Source organism: Panulirus ornatus, chromosome 2 (assembly GCF_036320965.1).
Source record: "Panulirus ornatus isolate Po-2019 chromosome 2, ASM3632096v1, whole genome shotgun sequence".
Classification (NCBI taxonomy): domain Eukaryota; kingdom Metazoa; phylum Arthropoda; class Malacostraca; order Decapoda; family Palinuridae; genus Panulirus; species Panulirus ornatus.
Genome location: NC_092225.1, coordinates 54,101,811 through 54,120,483, shown reverse-complemented (window position 1 = coordinate 54,120,483; position 18,673 = coordinate 54,101,811). Strand labels below are relative to the sequence as shown.

Here is an 18,673-nt window from a genome sequence, read left to right as displayed (position 1 = left end):
CTTCCTCCAGTTCTTCTCCATTCAAACTTACCTCCCAATTGACTTGTCCCTCAAACCTACTCTACCTAATAACCTTGCTCTTATTCACATTTACTCTTAACTTTCTTCTTTCACACACTTTACCAAACTCAGTCACCAGCTTCTGCAGTTTCTTACATGAATCAGCCACCAGCGCTGTATCATCAGCGAACAACAACTGACTCACTTCCCAAGCTCTCTCATCCACAACAGACTGCATAATTGCCCCTCTTTCCAAAACTCTTGCATTCACCTCCCTAACAACCCCATCCATAAACAAATTAAACAACCATGGAGACATCACACACCCCTGCCGCAAACCTACATTCACTGAGAACCAATCACTTTCCTCTATTCCTACATGTACACATGCCTTACATCCTCGATAAAAACTTTTCACTGCTTCTAATAACATGCCTCCCACACCATATATTCTTAATACCTTCCACAGAGCATCTCTATCAACTCTATCATATGCCTTCTCCAGATCCATAAATGCTACATACAAATCCATTTGCTTTTCTAAGTATTTCTCACATACATTCTTCAAAGGAAACACCTGATCCACACTTCCTCTACCACTTCTGAAACCACACTGCTCTTCTCCAATCTGATGCTCTTTACATGCCTTCACCCTCTCAATCAATACCCTCCCATATAATACCTCTGTAATTTGAGCACTCACTCTTATCCTCTTTGCCTTTGTACAATGGCACCATGCAAGCATTCCGCCAATCCTCAGGCACCTCACCATGAATCATACATACATTAAATAACCTTATCAACCAGTCAACAATGCAATCATCCCCCTTTTTTAATGAATTCCACTGCAATACCATCCAAACCCGCTGCCTTGCCGGCTTTCATCTTCCGCAAAGCTTTTGCCACCTCTTCTCTGTTTACCAAATCATTTTCCCTAACCCTCTCACTTTGCACACCACCCCTACCAAAACACCCTATATCTGCCACTCTATCATCAAACACATTCAGCAAACCTTCAAAATACTCATTCTATCTTCTTCTCACATCACCACTACTTGTTATCACCTCCCCATTAGCCCCCTTCAATGAAGTTCCCATTTGTTCCCTTGTCATATGCACTTTATTTACCTCCTTCCAAAAGGTCTTTTTATTCTCCCTAAAATTTAATGATACTCCCTCACCCCAACTCTCATTTGCCCTCTTTTTCACCTCTTGCACCTTTCTCTTGACCTCCTGCCTCTTTCTTTTATACATCTCCCACTCATTTGCATTATTTCCCTGCAAAAATCGTCCAAATGCCTCTCTCTTCTCTTTCACTAATAATCTTACTTCTTCATCCCACCACTCACTACCCTTTCTAATCTGCCCACCTCCCACGCTTCTCATGCCACAAGCATCTTTTGTGCAAGCCATCACTGCTTCCCTAAATACATCCCATTCTCCCCCCACTCCGCTTACCTCCTTTGTTCTCACCTTTTTCCATTCTGTGGTCAGTCTATCCTGGTACTTCCTCACACAAGTCTCCTTCCCAAGCTCACTTACTCTCACCACTCTCTTCACCCCAACATTCTCTCTTCTTTTCTGAAAACCTCTACAAATCTTCACCTTCGCCTCCACAAGATAATGATCAGACATCTCTCCATTTGCACCTCTCAGCACATTAACATCCAAAAGTCTCTCTTTTGCGTGCCTATCAATTACCACGTAATCCAATAACGCTCTCTGGCCATCTCTCCTACTTACATATGTATACTTATGTATATCTCTCTTTTTAAACCAGGTATTCCCAATCACCAGTCCTTTTTCAGCACATAAATCTACGAGCTCTTCACCATTTCCATTTACAACACTGAACACCCCATGTATACCAATTATTCCCTCAACTACCACATTACTCACCTTTGCATTCAAATCACCCATCACTATAACCAGGTCTCGTGCATCAAAACCACTAACACTCATTCAGCTGCTCCCAAAACACTTGCCTCTCATGATCTTCCTTTTCATACCCAGGTGCATAGGCACCAATAATCACCCATCTCTCTCCATCAACTTTAAGTTTTACCCATATCAATCTAGAGCTTACTTTCTTACACTCTATCACATACTCCCACCACTCCTGTTTCAGGAGTAGTGCTACTCCTTCCCTTGCTCTTGTCCTTTCACTAATCCCTGACTTTACTCCCAAGACATTCCCAAACCACTCTTCCCCTTTACCCTTGAGCTTCGTTTCACTCAGAGCCAAAACCTCCAGGTTCCTTTCCTCAAACGTACTGCCTATCTCTCCTTTTTTCTCATCTTGGTTACATCTACACACATTTAGACACCCCCTTCGAGGAGGATGAGCACTCCCCGCATGACTCCCTCTGTTTCCCCGTTTAGAAAGTTAAAATACAAGGAGGGGAGGGTTTCTAGCCCCCCGCTCCCGTCCCCTTTAGTCGCCTTCTACGACACGTGAGGAATGCGTGAGAAGTATTCTTTCTCCCCTATCCCCTATTATTATTATTATTATACTGAATTGCTGTTTCCTTCATCAGTGATGTAGTGCCAGGAAACAGACGAAGAGATGGCCTATCCACTCATATACACATTTTATTTAATTATATTTTATTATAGAGAGATGTGTGGAAATAAAAAGAGCGTGGTTGAGAGAGCAGAAGAGGGTGTTTTGAAATGTTTGGGCACATGGAGAGAAAGAGTGAGGAAAGATTGACCAAGAGGATATATGTGTCAGAGGTGGAGGGAACGAGGAGAAGTGGGAGAATAAATTAGAGGTGGAAAGATGGAGTGAAAAAGATTTTGAGTGATCGGGGCCTGAACATGCAGGAGGGTGAAAGGCGGGCAAGGAATAGAGTGCATTGGACCGATGTGGTATACCAGGTTTGACGTGCTGTCAGTGGATTGAATCGGGGCATGTGAAGCGACTGGGGTAAACCATGGAAAGCTGTGTAGGTATGTATATTTGCGTGTGTGGACGTATGTATATACATGTGTATGGGGGGTGGGTTGGGCCATTTCTTTTGTCTGTTTCCTTGCGCTACCTCGCAAACGCGGGAAACAGCGCAAAAAAAAAAAAAATATGTATATATATATATATATGAATGAGTGAAGGCAGACAGTATGAATTGTGTACATGTGTATATATGTCTATGTCTGTGTGTGTATATATATGTATACATTGAGATGTATAGGTATGTATATTTGTGTGTGGACGTGTATGTATATACATGTGTATGTGGGTGGGTTGGGCCATTCTTTCTTCTGTTTCCTTGCGCTACCTCGCTAACGCGGGAGACAGCGACAAAGCAAAATAAATAGAATAATAGATAATATATTTTATTATACTTTGTCGCGTCAGCGAGGTAGCGCAAGGAAACAGACAAAAGAATGGCCCAGCCCACCTACATACACATGTATATACATACATGTCTACACACAAATATACATACCTATACATCTCAATGTATACATATATATACACACACAGACATATACATATATACACATGTACGTAATTCATACTGTCTGCCCTTATTCATTCCTGTTGCCACCCTCCACACATGAAATAACAACCCCCTCCCCCAAATGTGCGCGAGGTAGTGCTAGGAAAAGACAACAAAGGCCACATTCGTTCACATTCAGTCTCTAGCTGTCATGTATGATGCCCCGAAACCACAGCTCATATACACATATACACATATTCATACAGAAACACCCATATATGCACATATACAATATATATGCATACACATACACAGACTTATTCATAAATGCACATGTACATATTCATACTTGCTTGGCTTCATCCATTTCTGGTGCTACTCCGCCCCTCAGGAAACAGTATTACTACCCCTCTGCTTCTACGAGGTAGCATCAGGAAAACAGACAAAAAAGGCCACAATTGTTCTCACTCAGTCTCTAGTTGTCATGTGCAGTGCACTGAAACCACCGCTCCCAGTCCACATCCAGGCCCAACAGACCTTTCCATGGTTTACCCTAGACGTTTCACATGCCCTAGTTCTGTCCATTGACAGCACGTCGACCCTAGTATACCACATCATTCCAGTTCACTCTATTCCTTGCACGCCTCTCGCCCTCCAGTTTGGTTTCCCGCTTCTCCTTCTTCCCTCCACCTCTGACACATACATCCTCTTTGTCAGTATTTCCTCACTCATTCTATCCATATGTCCAAAGCATTTCAACACACCCTCTTCTGCTCTCTCAACCACACTCTTTTTATTTCCACACACCTCTCTTACCCTTTCATTACTTACACATACATCTTCCTCTGTACAACCCTATCTATAGCCCATGCCTTGCAACCATATAACATTGTTGGAACTATCTTTCCTTCAAACGCACCCATTTTTGCTCCGAAATAATGTTCTCTCCTTCCACACATTCTTCACTGCGACCAGAACCTTCGCCCCTTCCCTTACCCTGTGACTCACTCCCGCTGCTATGGTTTCATTTGCTTCCATGTCCACTCTCAGATATCTAAAACCCTTCACTTCCTCCAATTTTTCTCCATTCAAACATCCCAATTAACCTGTCCCTCGACCCTACTGAACCTAATAATCGTGCTCTTATTCACATTTACTCTCAACTCTCTTCTTTCACACGCTTTTTCAAACTCAGTCACCAACTTCTGCAGTTTCTCACTCAAATCACCCACTAGAGCTGTATCATCGGTGAACAACAACCGACTCACTTCTAAGGCCCTCTCATCCCAACAGACTAGATACTCGCCCTTCTCTCCAACACTCTTGCATTTACCTTCCTAACTGCCCCATCTGTAAACAAATTAAACAGCCCTGGGGACATAACACACCCTTGCTGTAGACTGTCATTCTTTAGGAACTAATCACTCTCCTCACCTCCTACTCGTGCACATGCCATACATCCTGGTTAAAAACTTTTCACTGCTTCTAGCAACTTCCCTCCCTTGCAAAAGGTTGTAAGTGTGTTTCATAATGTATATAAGCCTATGTGATTGAAGGTAAATGCAAGTAAAAGTGAAGTAATGTTGTTTGAAAGGAAACAGATTGAAAGTATTGATTTTGGAAAATCTTATAAAAGGAAACAAGAAACTGTCCTAAAATGTGTAATTGGGTATAGGGGGAGAAGGACTGAAAGAGATGAGAGACTTGAGGTGTTTAGGAGCTATTGTGGGTACATTTGGTGACATAGAAGGAGAGATAAGGGAGAGAGCAGTACAGCATAGAAGAGTCACTGGGTCCCTTCATAGAATAATGAAATGTAGAGGTGTAAGTATTGAAGTGAAGAAAGGATTAAGGGACAACATAGTCCTCCCAACCCTGACCTGTGAAGCTGAAGGATGGGCATGGAATGAGTCACAGAGGTCAAGAATTCAGGCTGTGGAAATCAGCTTTTTGAGAGGAACTTGTGCTATGACTAGACGGAATGAAGAAAGAAGCGAGGGCATGTGTGAGAGATTTAGTATGGCAGGGAGTACAAACGGAATGAATTGTGGAGTGTAGAGCAGGTGATTTAGGCATGTGGAAAGAGCATAAGACTGGAAGTTTACAAGGAGATTGTATGATAGTGCAATTAAATGGGTTTGTGATATGGGCAGTTAGAGTGGAAGAGTATTTGAGAGAGAAAAATGTTGGAAGAATGCATGGAATGCTGTATGTGAGTGAGTTATGTGAGGACAGGGATAAGTGGAGACACTTTTGCTGTGGCCATCCTCTTGATCAGAGTTTTTAGAGGAAATGGGCATCAGAGATATAGATAGATGGGTAGATAGTTATTTCCTCTGGCCTCTAGGAAAGGCTAGGTTTTTCATGTTTTTCTGAATACATAGGTAATTACTAGTTCATACAGATAGCTGCCATTCCCTCTGCCTCACCAGCGTGAGGACTATGGGTATTCTGTCCACAAACATAGTCTTTCCTTGTCTCACATAGCACTTGAGAACATTTAACTCGCACAGCTTATTCTTCATTACTAGATTTTCCTGTGGTGAGCACTGTGTGCTAGCCATGCCTTTTAGCTAAATGGTAGGAGCAGTAGATAGAAGTAGTAGGTAGGAGCATTAAGTAGAGAGAAAGATTAGGTAGAAGTTGTAAGTAGGAGCATTAGGTAGAAGTAGTTGTTTGGAACATTAGGTAGGTGCTTGTGCAAACACTGTGCTAGAGTTGCCCTATGCCAGTGACCTGTTGAGGATGAGGCACTAGAGTCTAAGAAATGGCACTGGAGTTCACTAATTATGGAGACTCTATTACCATGGCAACCCCCTTAAGGGAGTTCCAGTTGGAACAGGTATCACAGATATGAATAAATCATAAGAATAAACACGTACAAACCATTCTTCCTCCTTTACCCTTGCACTTCGTTTTAATCAGAGCCAAAACATCCAGATTTCTTTCCTCAAACATATGATTTATCTTACTACCTATCTCTCCTTTCTTCTCATCTTGGTTACACCTACTCACATTCAAACACCCTGATCTGAGCCTTCAAGGAGGATGAGTTCTTCCCACTTGACTCCTTCTGTTTCCTCTTTTAGATATTGAAATACAAGAAGGAGAGGGTTTCCTTCTTCTGCTTTTGCCCCCTTTAGTCACCTTCTATGACATGCTGGGAATACTTGGGAAGTATTCTTTCACCCCTATCCCCATGGGAGTAAAGTCAGGGGTTGGTGAGAGGACAGGAGCTAAGGAAGGAGGAGCACTTCTCCTAAAGCAGGAGTTGTGAGAATGTGTGATAGTGTAAAAAAGTAAATTCTAGATTAATGTGGGTAAAACTGAAAATTGATGGAGAGAGATGGGTAATTACTGGTGCTTATGCACCTGGTCATGAGAAGAAAGTTCATGAGAGGCAAGTGTTTTGGGAGCAGCTGAGTGAGTGTCTCACCACTTTTGGTCATGAGACTGGGTATTAGTGATGGGTGATTTAAATGTGAAGGTGAGTAATGTGTACATGGGATATTCAGTGTTGGGAATGGAAATGGTGAAGAGCTTGTGGATTGTGTGCTGAAAAAAGACTGGTGATTGGGAGTACCTGTTTTAAAAGAGATATACTCAAGTATACGCATGTGAGTAGGAAAGATGGTCAGTGGGCAGTTATATTACGTGTTAATTGATAGGTGTGTAAAAGAGAGACTTTTGGATGATGATGTGCTGAGAGGGGCAGCTGATGGGATGTCCGATGCTATTTTGTGGAGGTGAAGGTGAAGATTTGTGGAGGTTTTTAAAAAAAGAAGAGAGAATGTTGGGAAGAGAGTGGTGAGAGTAAGTGAGCTTGGAAAGAAGGCTTGTGTGAGGAAGTACCAGGAGAGGTTGAGTGTAGAGTGGCAATAGGTGAGAATAAATGATGTGAGGGGAGTGGATGAGCAATGGGATATTTCATGGAGGCAATGGTGGCATGTACAAGAGATGCATGTGGCATGAGAAAGGTTGGAGGTGGGCAGATTAGAAAGGGTAGTCAGTGGTGGGAAGAAGAAGTAAAGTTGTTAGTGAAAGCAGAAAAGAGAGGTGCTTATACAGTACTTGCAAGGAAGGAATGCAAATGAGTGGGAGATATATGAGAGAGAGCAGCAGGAGTTCAAGAGAGAGGTGCAAGGTTTTTTTTTCTTCTTTTCTTTTCTTTTTCCGAAAGAAGGAACAGAGAAGGGGGCCAGGTGAGGATATTCCCTCAAAGGCCCAGTCCTCTGTTCATAGCGCTACCTCGCTGACACGGGAAATGGCGAATAGTTTGAAAGAAAAAGAAAAGGAAAAGGGAGAATAAAAGATGTTTTGGAAGAAGGTAAATAATGTGCTAAGATAAGAGAACAAATGGGAACATCAGTGAAGGGGGCAAGGGGGGAAGTGATAACAGGTAGTGATGAAGTGAGGAGATGGAGAGAGTAATTTGAAGGTTTGTTGAATATGTTCGATGATAGAGTGGCAGATGTTGGGTAAAGTTTTGGTTGGAGTGGTGTGCAAAGTGAGAGAGTCAGGGAGAGTGGTTTGATGAAGAGAAAAGAGGTGGTGAAAGCCTTGCAGAAGATGAAGTTTGGCAAGGGGGCAGGTTTGGATGGAATTAAGAAAGGGGTGACTGTATTGGTGATTGGTGGTAAGGATATTCACTGTATGTATGGATCGTGGTGAAGTGGCTTAGGATTCGCAGAATACATGTATAGTGCCATTGTACAGAGGGAGAGGGGATAAAGGTGGGTGTTTAAACTACGGATGCATAAGTTTGTTGAGTATTCCTGGAAAATTGTATAGAAGTGTATTGATTGAGAGGGTGAAGGCATGCACAGAGCATCAGATTAGGGGGAAGCAGTGTGATTTAAGAAGTGGAAGAGGTTGTGTGGATCAGGTGTTTGAAGAATATATGAGAAAAACTTAGAGAAACAAATGGATTTATATGTAGCATTTATGGATCTGGAGAATGCATATAATAAGGTTGATAGAGATGCTTTTTGGAAGTTCTTAAGAATATATTGTGTGGGAGGTGAGCTGCTAGAAGCAGTTAGAAGTTTTAACAAGAATAAAAAGATGTTTTTGGAAGGAGGTAAACAAAGTGCTTAAGATGAGAACAAATGGAACCATCGGTGAAGGGGGCTAATGGGGAGGTAATAACAAGTAGTGGTGATGTGAGAAGGATATGGAGTGAGTATTTTTGAAGGTTTGCTGAATGTGTGAGATGAAAGAGTGGCAGGTGTAGGGTGTTTTGGTCGAGGTGGTGTGCGAAGTGAGAGGGTCAGGGAGAATGGTTTGGTAAATAGAGAAGAGGTAGTGAACGCTTTGCGGAAGATGAAAGCCAGCAAGGCGGCGGGTTTGGATGGTATTGCAGTGGAATTTATAAAAAAGGAGGGTGACTGTGTTGTTTACTGGTTGGTGAGGATATTCAGTATATGTATGGCTCTTGTTGAAGTACTTGAGGATTGGTAGAATGTATGCATAGTGCCATTGTACAAAGGCAAAGGGGATAAAGGTGAGTGTTCAAATTACAGAAGTATAAGTTTGTTGAGTATTCCTGGGAAATTATATGGGAGGGGTATTGTGAGAGGGTGAAGGCATGTACAGAGCATCAAATTGGGGAAGAGCAGTGTGGTTTCAGAAGTGGTAGAGGATGTGTGGATCAGGTGTTTGCTTTGAAGAATGTTTGTGAGAAATACTTACAAAAACAAATGGATTTATATGTAGCATTTATGGATCTGGAGAAAGCATATGATAAAGTTGATAGAGATGCTCTGTGGAAGGTATTAAGAGTATATGGTGTGGGAGGCAAGTTGTTAGAAGCACTGAAGTTTCTATCGAGGATGTAAGGCATTTGGACAAGTAGAAAGAGAGGAAAGTGATTGGTTCTCAGTGAATGTTGGTTTGCGGCAGGGGTGCATGATATCTCCATGGTTGTTTGATTTGTTTATGGATGGGGTTGTTAGGGAGGTGAATGCAAGAGTTTTGGAGAGAGGGGCAAGTATGCAGTCTGTTGTGTATGAGAAGACTTGGGAAGTGAGTCAGTTGTTGTACGCTGATGATACAGCGCTGGTGAGAAACTACAGAAGCTGGTGACTGAGTTTTGTAAAGTGTGTGAAAGAAGAAAGCTGAGAGTAAATGTGAATAAGAGCAAGGTTATTAGCTTCAGTAGGGTTGAGGGACAAGGTAATCGGGAGGTAAGTTTGAATGGAGAAAAACTGGAGGAAGTGAAGTTTTTCTGATGTTTGTGAGTGGATATAACAGCGGATGGAACCATGGAAGCAGAAGTTAGTTTCAGGGTGGGGGAGGGGTTGAAGGTTCTGGGAGCGTTGAAGAATGTGTAGAAGGCGAGAACATTATCTCGGAAAGCAAAAATGGGTATGTTTGAAAGAATAGTTGTTCCAACAATGTTATATGGTTGTGAGGTGTGGGCTATAGATAGGGTTGTGTGGAGGAGGATGGATGTGTTGGAAATGAGATGTTTGAGGACAATATGTGGTGAGGTGGTTTCATTGAGTAAGTAACGAAAGGGTAAGAGAGATGTGTGGTAATAAAAAAAGTGTGGTTGAGAGAGCCGAAGAGGGTGTATTGAAATGGTTTGGTCAGATGGAGAGAATGAATGAGGAAAGATTGACCAAGAGGCTGTAAGTGTCAGAGGTGGAGGGAATGAGGAGAAGTGGGAGACCAAATTGGAGGTGGAAGGAAGGAGTGAAAAAGATTTTGAGTGATTGGGGCCTGAACCTGCAGGAGGGTGAAAGGCGTGCAAGGAATAGAGTAAATTGGAACGATGTGGTATACCGCGGCCGACATGCTGTCAATGGATTGAACTAGGGCATGTGAAGTGTCTGGGTTAAATCATGGAAAGTTTTGTGGGGCCTGGATGTGGAAAGAGAGCTGAGGTGTCAGTGCATTACACATGACAGCTAGAGACTGAGAGTGAACGAATGTGGCCTTTGTTGTCTTTTCCTAGTGCTACCTTGAGCACATGCGGATGGAAGGGGTGCCATTTCATGTGTGGTGGGGTGGCGAAGGGAATGGTTGAGAGCAGCAATTATGAATATGTACATGTGTATATATGTATTTGTCTGTGTATGTATAAAGTGCGTAAGACAAGGGAACAAATGAGAACATCAGTGAAGGGGGCTAATGGGGAGGTGATAACAAGTAGTGGTGATGTGAGAAGGAGATGGAGTGAGTATTTTGAAGGTTTGTTGAATGTGTTTGATGATAGAGTGGCAGATATAGGGTGTTTTGGTCGAGATGGTGTGCAAAGTGAGAGGGTTGGAGAATGATTTGGTAAACAGAGAAGAGGTAGTAAAAGCTTTGTGGAAGATTAAAGCTGGCAAGGCAACGGGTTTGGATGGTATTGCAGTGGAATTTATTAAAAAAAGGGGGTGACTATATTGTTGACTGGTTGGTAAGGTTATTTAATGTATGTATGGCTCATGGTGAGGATAGGCGGAATGCTTGCATAGTGCCATTGTACAAAGGCAAAGGGGATAAAAGTGAGTGCTCAAATTACAGAGGTATAAGTTTGTTGAGTATTACTGGGAAATTTTATGGAAGATTATTGATTGAGAGGGTGAAGGCATATACAGAGCATCAGACTGGGGAAGAGTAGTGTGGTTTCAGAAGTGATAGAGGATATGTGGATCAGGTGTTTGCTTTGAAGAATGTATGTGAGAAATACTTAGAAAAGCAAATGAATTTGTATGTAGCATTTATGGATCTGGAGCATATGATAGAGTTGATAGAGATGCTCTGTGGAAGGTATTAAGAATATATGGTGTGAGAGGCAAGTTGTTAGAAGCAGTGAAAAGTTTTTCTCGAGGATGTAAGGCATGTGTATGTGTAGGAAGAGAGGAAAGTGATTGGTTCTCAGTGAATGCTGGTTTGCGGCAAGGGTGCTTGATGTCTCCATGGTTAATTTGTTTATGGATTGGGTTGTTAGGGAGGTGAATGCAAGACTTTAATGAAAGAGGGGCAAGTATGCAGTCTGTTGTGGATGAGAGAGCTTGGGAAGTGAGTCAGTTGTTGTTTGCTTATGATAGAGTGCTGGTAGCTGATTCGTGTGAGAAACTGCAGAAGCTGGTGACTGAGTTTTGTAAAGTGTATGAAAGAAGAAAGCTGAATGTGAATGTGAATTAGAGCAAGGTTGTTAGGTACAGTAGGGTTAAGGGACAAGTCAATTGGGAGGCAAGTTTGATTGGAGATGAACTGGAGGAAGTGAAGTGTTTTAGATATCTGGGAGTGGATTTAGCAGCGGATGGAACCATGGAAGCGAAAGTGAATCATGTGGGGGGGGGGGGAGTTCTGGGAGCATTGAAGAATGTGTGGAAGTCGAGAATGTTATCTTTGAAAGCAAAAATGAGTATGTTTGAAGGTATAGTTGTTCCAACAATGTTATATGGGTGCTAGGTGTGGGCTATAGATAGAGTTGTGCTTTGGCGGATGGATGTGCTGGAAATGAGATGTGTGGTAATAAAAAGAGTGTGGTTGAGAGAGCAGAAGAGGGTGTTTTGAAATGGTTTGGTCACATGGAGAGAATGAGTGAGGAAAGATTGACAAAGAGGATATATGTGTCAGAGGTGGAGGGAACGAGGAGAAGTGGAAGACCAAATTGGAGGTGGAAAGATGGAGTGAAAAAGATTTTGAGTGATTGGGGCCTGAACATGCAGGAGGGTGAAAGGCATGCAAGGAATAGAGTGAATTGGAACGATGTTGTATACCGGGGTCAACATGCTGTCAATGGATTGAACCAGGGCATATTAAGTGTCTGGGGTAACCCATGGAAAGTTGTGTGGGGCCTGGATGTGGAAAGGGAGCTGTGGTTTCTGTGCATTATACATGACAGCTAGAGATTAAGTGTGAATGAATGTGGCCTTTGTTGTCTTTTCCGAGCGCTACCTCGTGCACATGCGGGGGAGGGGGTTGCCATTTCATGTGTGGCGGGGTGGTAATGGGAATGAATAAGGGCAGACAGTATTTGATTATGTTCATGTGTATATTTGTATATGTCTGTGTGTGTATATATATGTATACGTTGAGATGTATAGGTATGTATATGTACGTGTGTGGACATGTATGTATATAAATGTGTATGTGGGTGGTTTGGGCCGTTCTTTTGTCTGTTTCCTTGTGCTACCTTGCTAAAGTGGGAGACAGCGACAAAGTATAATGAATAAATAAATAGATATGTAAATGTATGTATACATTGAAATGTATAGGTATGTGTGTGGGCTTGTATGTATATATATGTGTATGTGGGTGGGGTGGGCCATTCTTTTGTCTGTTTCCTTGGGCTACCTCGCTAACGTGGGAGACAGCGACAAAGTATAATAGATATAGATAAGAAATAAATAAGGCATGTGTACGAGTAGGAAGAGAGGAGAGTGATTGGTTCCCAGTGAAGGTCAGTCTGCAGCAGGGGTGTGTGATGTCCCCGTGATTGTTAAATTTATCTATAGATGGGATGGTTAGGGAGCTAAATGCAAGAGTTTTAGAGAGAGGGGCAAGTATGCAGTCTGTTGGTGATGAGAGCCTGGGAAGTGAGTTAGTTGTTGGCCGATGATAGAGCAGTGGTGGCTGATTCATATGAGAAACTGCAGAAGCTGGTGATTGAGGATGAAAAGTATGTGGAAGGAGAAATTAGAGAGTAAATGTGAATAAGAGCATGTTTGTCAGGTTCAGCAGGGCTGAAGGACAAATTAGCTATGTTTGAATGGAGAGAAATTTGTGGGAGTGAAGTAGTTTAGATATCTGGGCATGGAATTGGCAATGAATGGAATCATAGAAGTGGAAGTGAGTCATATGGTGGGGGAATGGGTGAAGGTTCTGGGAGCGATGAAGAATGTGTGGAAAGAGAGAATGTTATCTTGGAGAGCTGAGAGGGATATATTTGAAGGAATAGCAGTTTCAGCAATATTATATGGTTGCAAGGCATGGGCTATCCACTGGGTTGCATGGAGAATGGTGGATGTGTTGGAAAGGAAATGATTTAGGACAATATGTAGTGTGAGGTGGCTTGATCGAGTAAGTAATGAAAGGGTAAGAGAGATGTGTGTAATAAAAAGAGTTTGGTTGAGAAAGCAGAAGAGGTTCTGTTTTCTTGGTGCAACCTCACTGGCACATGGGGTGGCGATCCTGTCTCCATTGTGGCAGAATGGTGCTGGGAATAGATGAAGGCAAGCAAGTATGAATATATACCTGTGTATATATGTATATGTTTGTTTATATGTATTTATATGTTGATATATATATCAAAATATTCTTTCTCCCCTATCCCTGGGGATAGGGGAGAAAGAAATCTTCCCATGCATTCCCGGCGTGTCGTAGAAGGGGACTAAAGGGGATGGGAGCATGGGGGCTAGAAACTCTCCCCTCCTTGTATTTTAACTTTCTAAAATGGGGAAACAGAAGGAGTTATGCAGGAAGAGCTCATCCTCCTCGAAGGCTCAGATTGGGGTATCTAAATGTGTGTGGATGTAACCAAAATGAGAAAAAAGGAGAGATAGGTGGTATGTTTGAGGTCAGGAACCTGGATGTTTTGGCTCTGAGTGAAACGAAGCTCAAGGGTAAAGAGGAAGAGTGGTTTGGGAATGTTTTGGGAGTAAAATCAGGGGTTAGTGAGAAGACAAGAGCAAAGGAAGGAGAAGCACTACTCCTGAAGCAAGAGTTGTGGGAGTATGTGATAGAGTGTAAGAAAGTAAACTCTAGATTGATATGGGTAAAACTGAAAGTGGATGGAGAGAGATGGGTGATTATTGGTGCCTATGCGCCTGGTCATGAGAAGAAAGATCATGAGAGGCAAAGTTTTGGGAGAAGCTGATTGAGTGTGTTAACAGCTTTGATGCACGAGACCGGGTTATAGTGATGGATGATTTGAATGCAAAGGTGAGTGATGTGGCAGTTTAAGGTATAATTGGTGTACATGGGATGTTCAGTGTTGTAAATGGAAATGGTTAAGAGCTTTTAGATTTGTGTGCTGAAAAAAGACTGGTGATTGGGAATACCTGGTTTAAAGAGAGATATACATAAGTATATGTATGTAAGTAGGAGAGATGGCCAGAGAGCGTTATTGGATTATGTGTAGATTGATAGGAGCGTGAAAGAGAGACTTTTGGATGTTTATGTGCTGAGAGGTGCAACTGGAGGGATGTTTGATCGTCGTCTTGTGGATGCGAAGGTGAAGATTTGTAGAGGTTCTCAGAAAAGAATAGAGAATGTTGGGGTGAAGAGAGTGGTGAGAGTAAGTGGGCTTGGAAAGGAGACTTGTGTGAGGGAGTACCAGGAGGGATTGAGTGCAGAATGGCAAAGGGTGAGAGCAAATGAGGTAAGGGGAGTATGGGAGGAATGGGATGTATTTAGGGAAGCAGTGATTGCTTGTGCAAAAGATGCTTGTGGCATGAGGAAGGTGGGAGGTGGACAACTTAGAAAGGGTAGTGAGTGGTGGGATGAAGAAGTAAGATTGTTAGTGAAAGAGAAGAGATAGGTGTATGGATGACTGGAAGATGTATAAAAGAAAGAGGCAGGAGGTCAAGAGAAAAGTGCAAGAGGTGAAAAATAGGGCAAATGAGAGTTGGGATGAGAGAGTGTCTTTATATTTTAGGGAGAATAAAAAGATGTTTTGGAAGGGGGTAAATAAAGTGCATAAGACAAACGAATGAATGGGAACATTGGTGAAGGGGGCTAATGGGGAGGTAATGACAAGTAGTGGTGAAGTGAGAAAGAGATTGAGGTGGTGTTAGAAGTGAGAGGGTCATGGAGAATGGTTTGGTAAACAGAGAAGAGTTAGTGAAAGCTTTGCAGAAGATGAAAACCGGCAAGGTGGCGGGTTTGGATGGTATTGCAGTGGAATTTATAAAAAAAGTGGGTGACTGTGTTGTTGAATTGGTTGGTAAGGATATTCATTGTATGTATGGTTCATGAAGTGCCTGAGGATTGGCAGAATGCATGCATAGTGCTTCAGAGGCAAAGGGGGTAAAGGTGAGTGCTCAAATTACAGAGGGATAAGTTTGTTGAGTATTCCTCGGAAATTATATGAGAGGGTATTGTTTGAGAGGGTTAAGGCATGTACAGAGTATCAGATTGGGGAAGAGCAGTGTGGTTTCATTAGTGGTGGAGGATGTGTGGATCAGGTGTTTGATTTGAAGAATGTATGGGAGAAATATTTAGAAAAACAGATGAATTTGTATGTAGCATTTATGGATCTGGAGAAGGCATATGATAGAGTTGATAGAGACGCTTTGTGGAAGGTATTGAGAGTATATGGTTTGGGAGGTAAGTTGCTAGAAGCAGTGAAAAGTTTTTATCAAGGATGTAAGGCATGTGTAGGAGTAGGAAGAGAGGAAAGTGATTGGTTCTCAGTGAATGTCAGTTTGCGGCAGGGATGCGTGATGTCTCAGTGGTTGTTTTAATTTGTTTATGGATGGGGTTGTTGGGGTTAATGCAAGAGTTTTAGTCTGTTGTGGATGAGAGGGCTTGGCAAGTGAGTCAGTTGTTGTTCGCTGATGATACAGCACTGGTGAGAAACTGCAGAAGTTGGTGACTGAGTTTGATAAAGTGTGTGAAAGAAGAAAGCTGAGAGTAAATGTGAATAAGAGCAAGGTAATGAGGTTCAGTAGGGATGAGGGATAAGTTAATTGGGAGAAGTTTGAATGGGGAAACTGGAGGAAGTGAAGTGTTTTAGATATCTGGGAGTGGATTTGGCAGCAGATGGAACCATGGAAGCGAAAGTGAGTCACAGGTTGGGGGAGGGGGCGAAGGTACTTTGAGCATTGAAGAATGTGTGGAATGTTATCTCAGAGAGCAAAAATGAGTATATTTGAAGGAATATTGGTTCCAACAATGTTATATGGTTGTGAGGCAGGCATCGGCTATAGGTAGGGTTGTGCGGAGGAGGGTGCATGTGTTGGAAATGAAATGTCTGAGGACAACATGTGATGTGAGGTGGTTTGATCAAGTATTTAATGAAAGGGTAAGATAGATGTATAGTAACAAAAAGAATATGGTTGAGAGAGCAGAAGAGGGTGTATTGAAATGATTTGGTCTCATGGAGAGAATGAGTGAGGAAAGATTGATAAGGAGGATATATTGAAAGATTGACAAAGAGGATATATTGGTCAGAGGTGGAGGGAAAAAGGAGAAGTGGGAGACCAAAATGGAGGTGGAAGGATGGGGTGAAAAAGATTTTGAGCAATCGGGGCCTGAACATACAGGAGGGTGAAAGGCGTGCAAGGAATAGAGTGAATTGGAATGATGTGGTATACTGGGGTCAACCTGCTGTCAGTGGATTGAAAGAGGGCATGTGAAGTGGTTGGGGTAAACCATAGGAAATTTTGTAGGGCCTGGTAGTGGAAAGGGAGCTGTGGTTTTGGTGCATTACACATGATAGCTAGGGACTGAGTGTGAACAAATGTGGCCTTTGTTGTCTTTTTCTTGGGCTACCTCGTGCGCATGGGGGGGGTGCTGTTTTTCATTTGTGGTGGGGTGACAATGGAAATGGATAAAGGCAGCAAGTATGGGTATGAACATGTAATTGTACTTTGTCGCTGTCTCCCGCGTTAGCGAGGTAGCGCAAGGAAACAGACGGAAGAATGGCCCAACCCACCCACATACACATGTATATACCTACACGACCACACATGCACATTTACATACCTGTACATCTCAACGTATACATATATTTACACACACAGATGTATACATATATGCACTTGTACATAATTCATACTGTCTGTCCTCATTCATTTCTGTTGCCACCCCGCCACACATGAAATGACAACCCCCTCCCCCCACATGTGTGCGAGGTAGCACTAGGAAAAGACAACAAAGGCCACATTTGTTTACACTCTGTCTCTAGCTGTCATGCATAATGCACTGAAACCACAGCTCCCTTTCCACATCCAGGCCCCTCAGAACTCGCCATGGTTTACCCCAGACGCTTCATATGCCCTAGTTCAATCCATTGACAGCACATCGACCCTGGTATACCACATCATTCCAATTCACTCTATTCCTTGCATGCCTTTCACCCTCTTGCATGTTCAGGCCCTGATCACTCAAAATCTTTTTCACTCCATCTTCCCACCTCCAATTTGGTCTCGCACTTCTCATTCCCTCCACCTTTGACACATATATCCTCTTTGTCAATCTCTCCTCACTCATTCTCTCCATGTGACCAAACCATTTCAAAACACCCTCTTCTGCTCTCTCAACCACACACTTTTTATCACCACACATTTCTCTTACCCTTTCATTACTTACTCGATCAAACCACCTCACACCACATATTATCCTCAAGCATCTCATTTCCAGCTCATCCAACCTCCTCCGCACAACTCTATCTATATGTATATGTCTATATATATATGTGTGTATACATTGAAGCATATAGGTATGTATATATATGTTCGTTGTGTGTGTTTATGTGTGTACATGTGTATTTGGGTGGGTGGGCCATTCTTTCGTCTGTTTCCTTGAGCTACCTTGCTAATGTGGGAGACAGTGACTAAGTATAATGAAATATAAAGAATGATAGAAATGTACATTTACATTTATGTGTGTGTATGAGTTGATGGGTCTTTCTTCATCTTTTTCCTGGTGCTGCCTCACTGATTGAAGGAAACGGCGATCAAGTATGATAATAATGATAACAATGATAATAATAATAAGAACACATTGGATTTTTGTTTCATAGTTTGAACTTTATTTTTTAGAAAAGTATTGGTGGATAAAAGACTAGAGCAGCCCCTTGGCCTGGCAGTACATGAGGACTTCGTCTACTGGGTGGATCGGGAATTTTATCTGGTTGAGAGGGTCAACAAGTTTACCGGTCAGCAAAGGGAAAAAGTGCAAGGTCGAATATCACACCTGTCTGACATTGTTGCAGTAACACCCCACTTGACTCAGGTAAAGAAGCTAATGTTTTGTATATATATGCATGTATATGAATGTGCTTCTTTGTATATGGATGCATGTGTGAGTGTGTGTTTTGTATAAAGTACGTTAATTTTGTTTTATCCCAAGGTATAGGGGAGAGAGAATACTACCTATATTTTTTCATACTATTCGCCATTTTCCGCATTTGCGAGGTAGCGTTAAGAACAGAGAGCTGGGCCTTTGAGGGAATATCCTCACCTAGTCCCCTTCTCTGTTCTTTCTTTTGGAGGAAAAAAAAAAATGAGAGGGGAGGATTTCCAGCCCCCCGCTCCCTTCCCTTTTAGTCGCCTTCTACGACACGC

At 42.4% G+C, this 18,673-nt stretch overlaps 1 protein-coding gene across 1 annotated transcript in view; it reads left to right on the top strand.

Annotated features, from left to right (window-relative positions):
* The window catches only part of arr (low-density lipoprotein receptor-related protein 6), a 258,989-nt gene that overhangs the window by 195,718 nt on the left and 44,598 nt on the right, over positions 1-18,673 (top strand). The window contains exon 20 of the mRNA XM_071668200.1: positions 18,149-18,341. Within this exon, the coding sequence (XP_071524301.1) occupies positions 18,149-18,341 (193 nt within the window). The remainder of the gene's footprint in view (positions 1-18,148; positions 18,342-18,673) is intronic.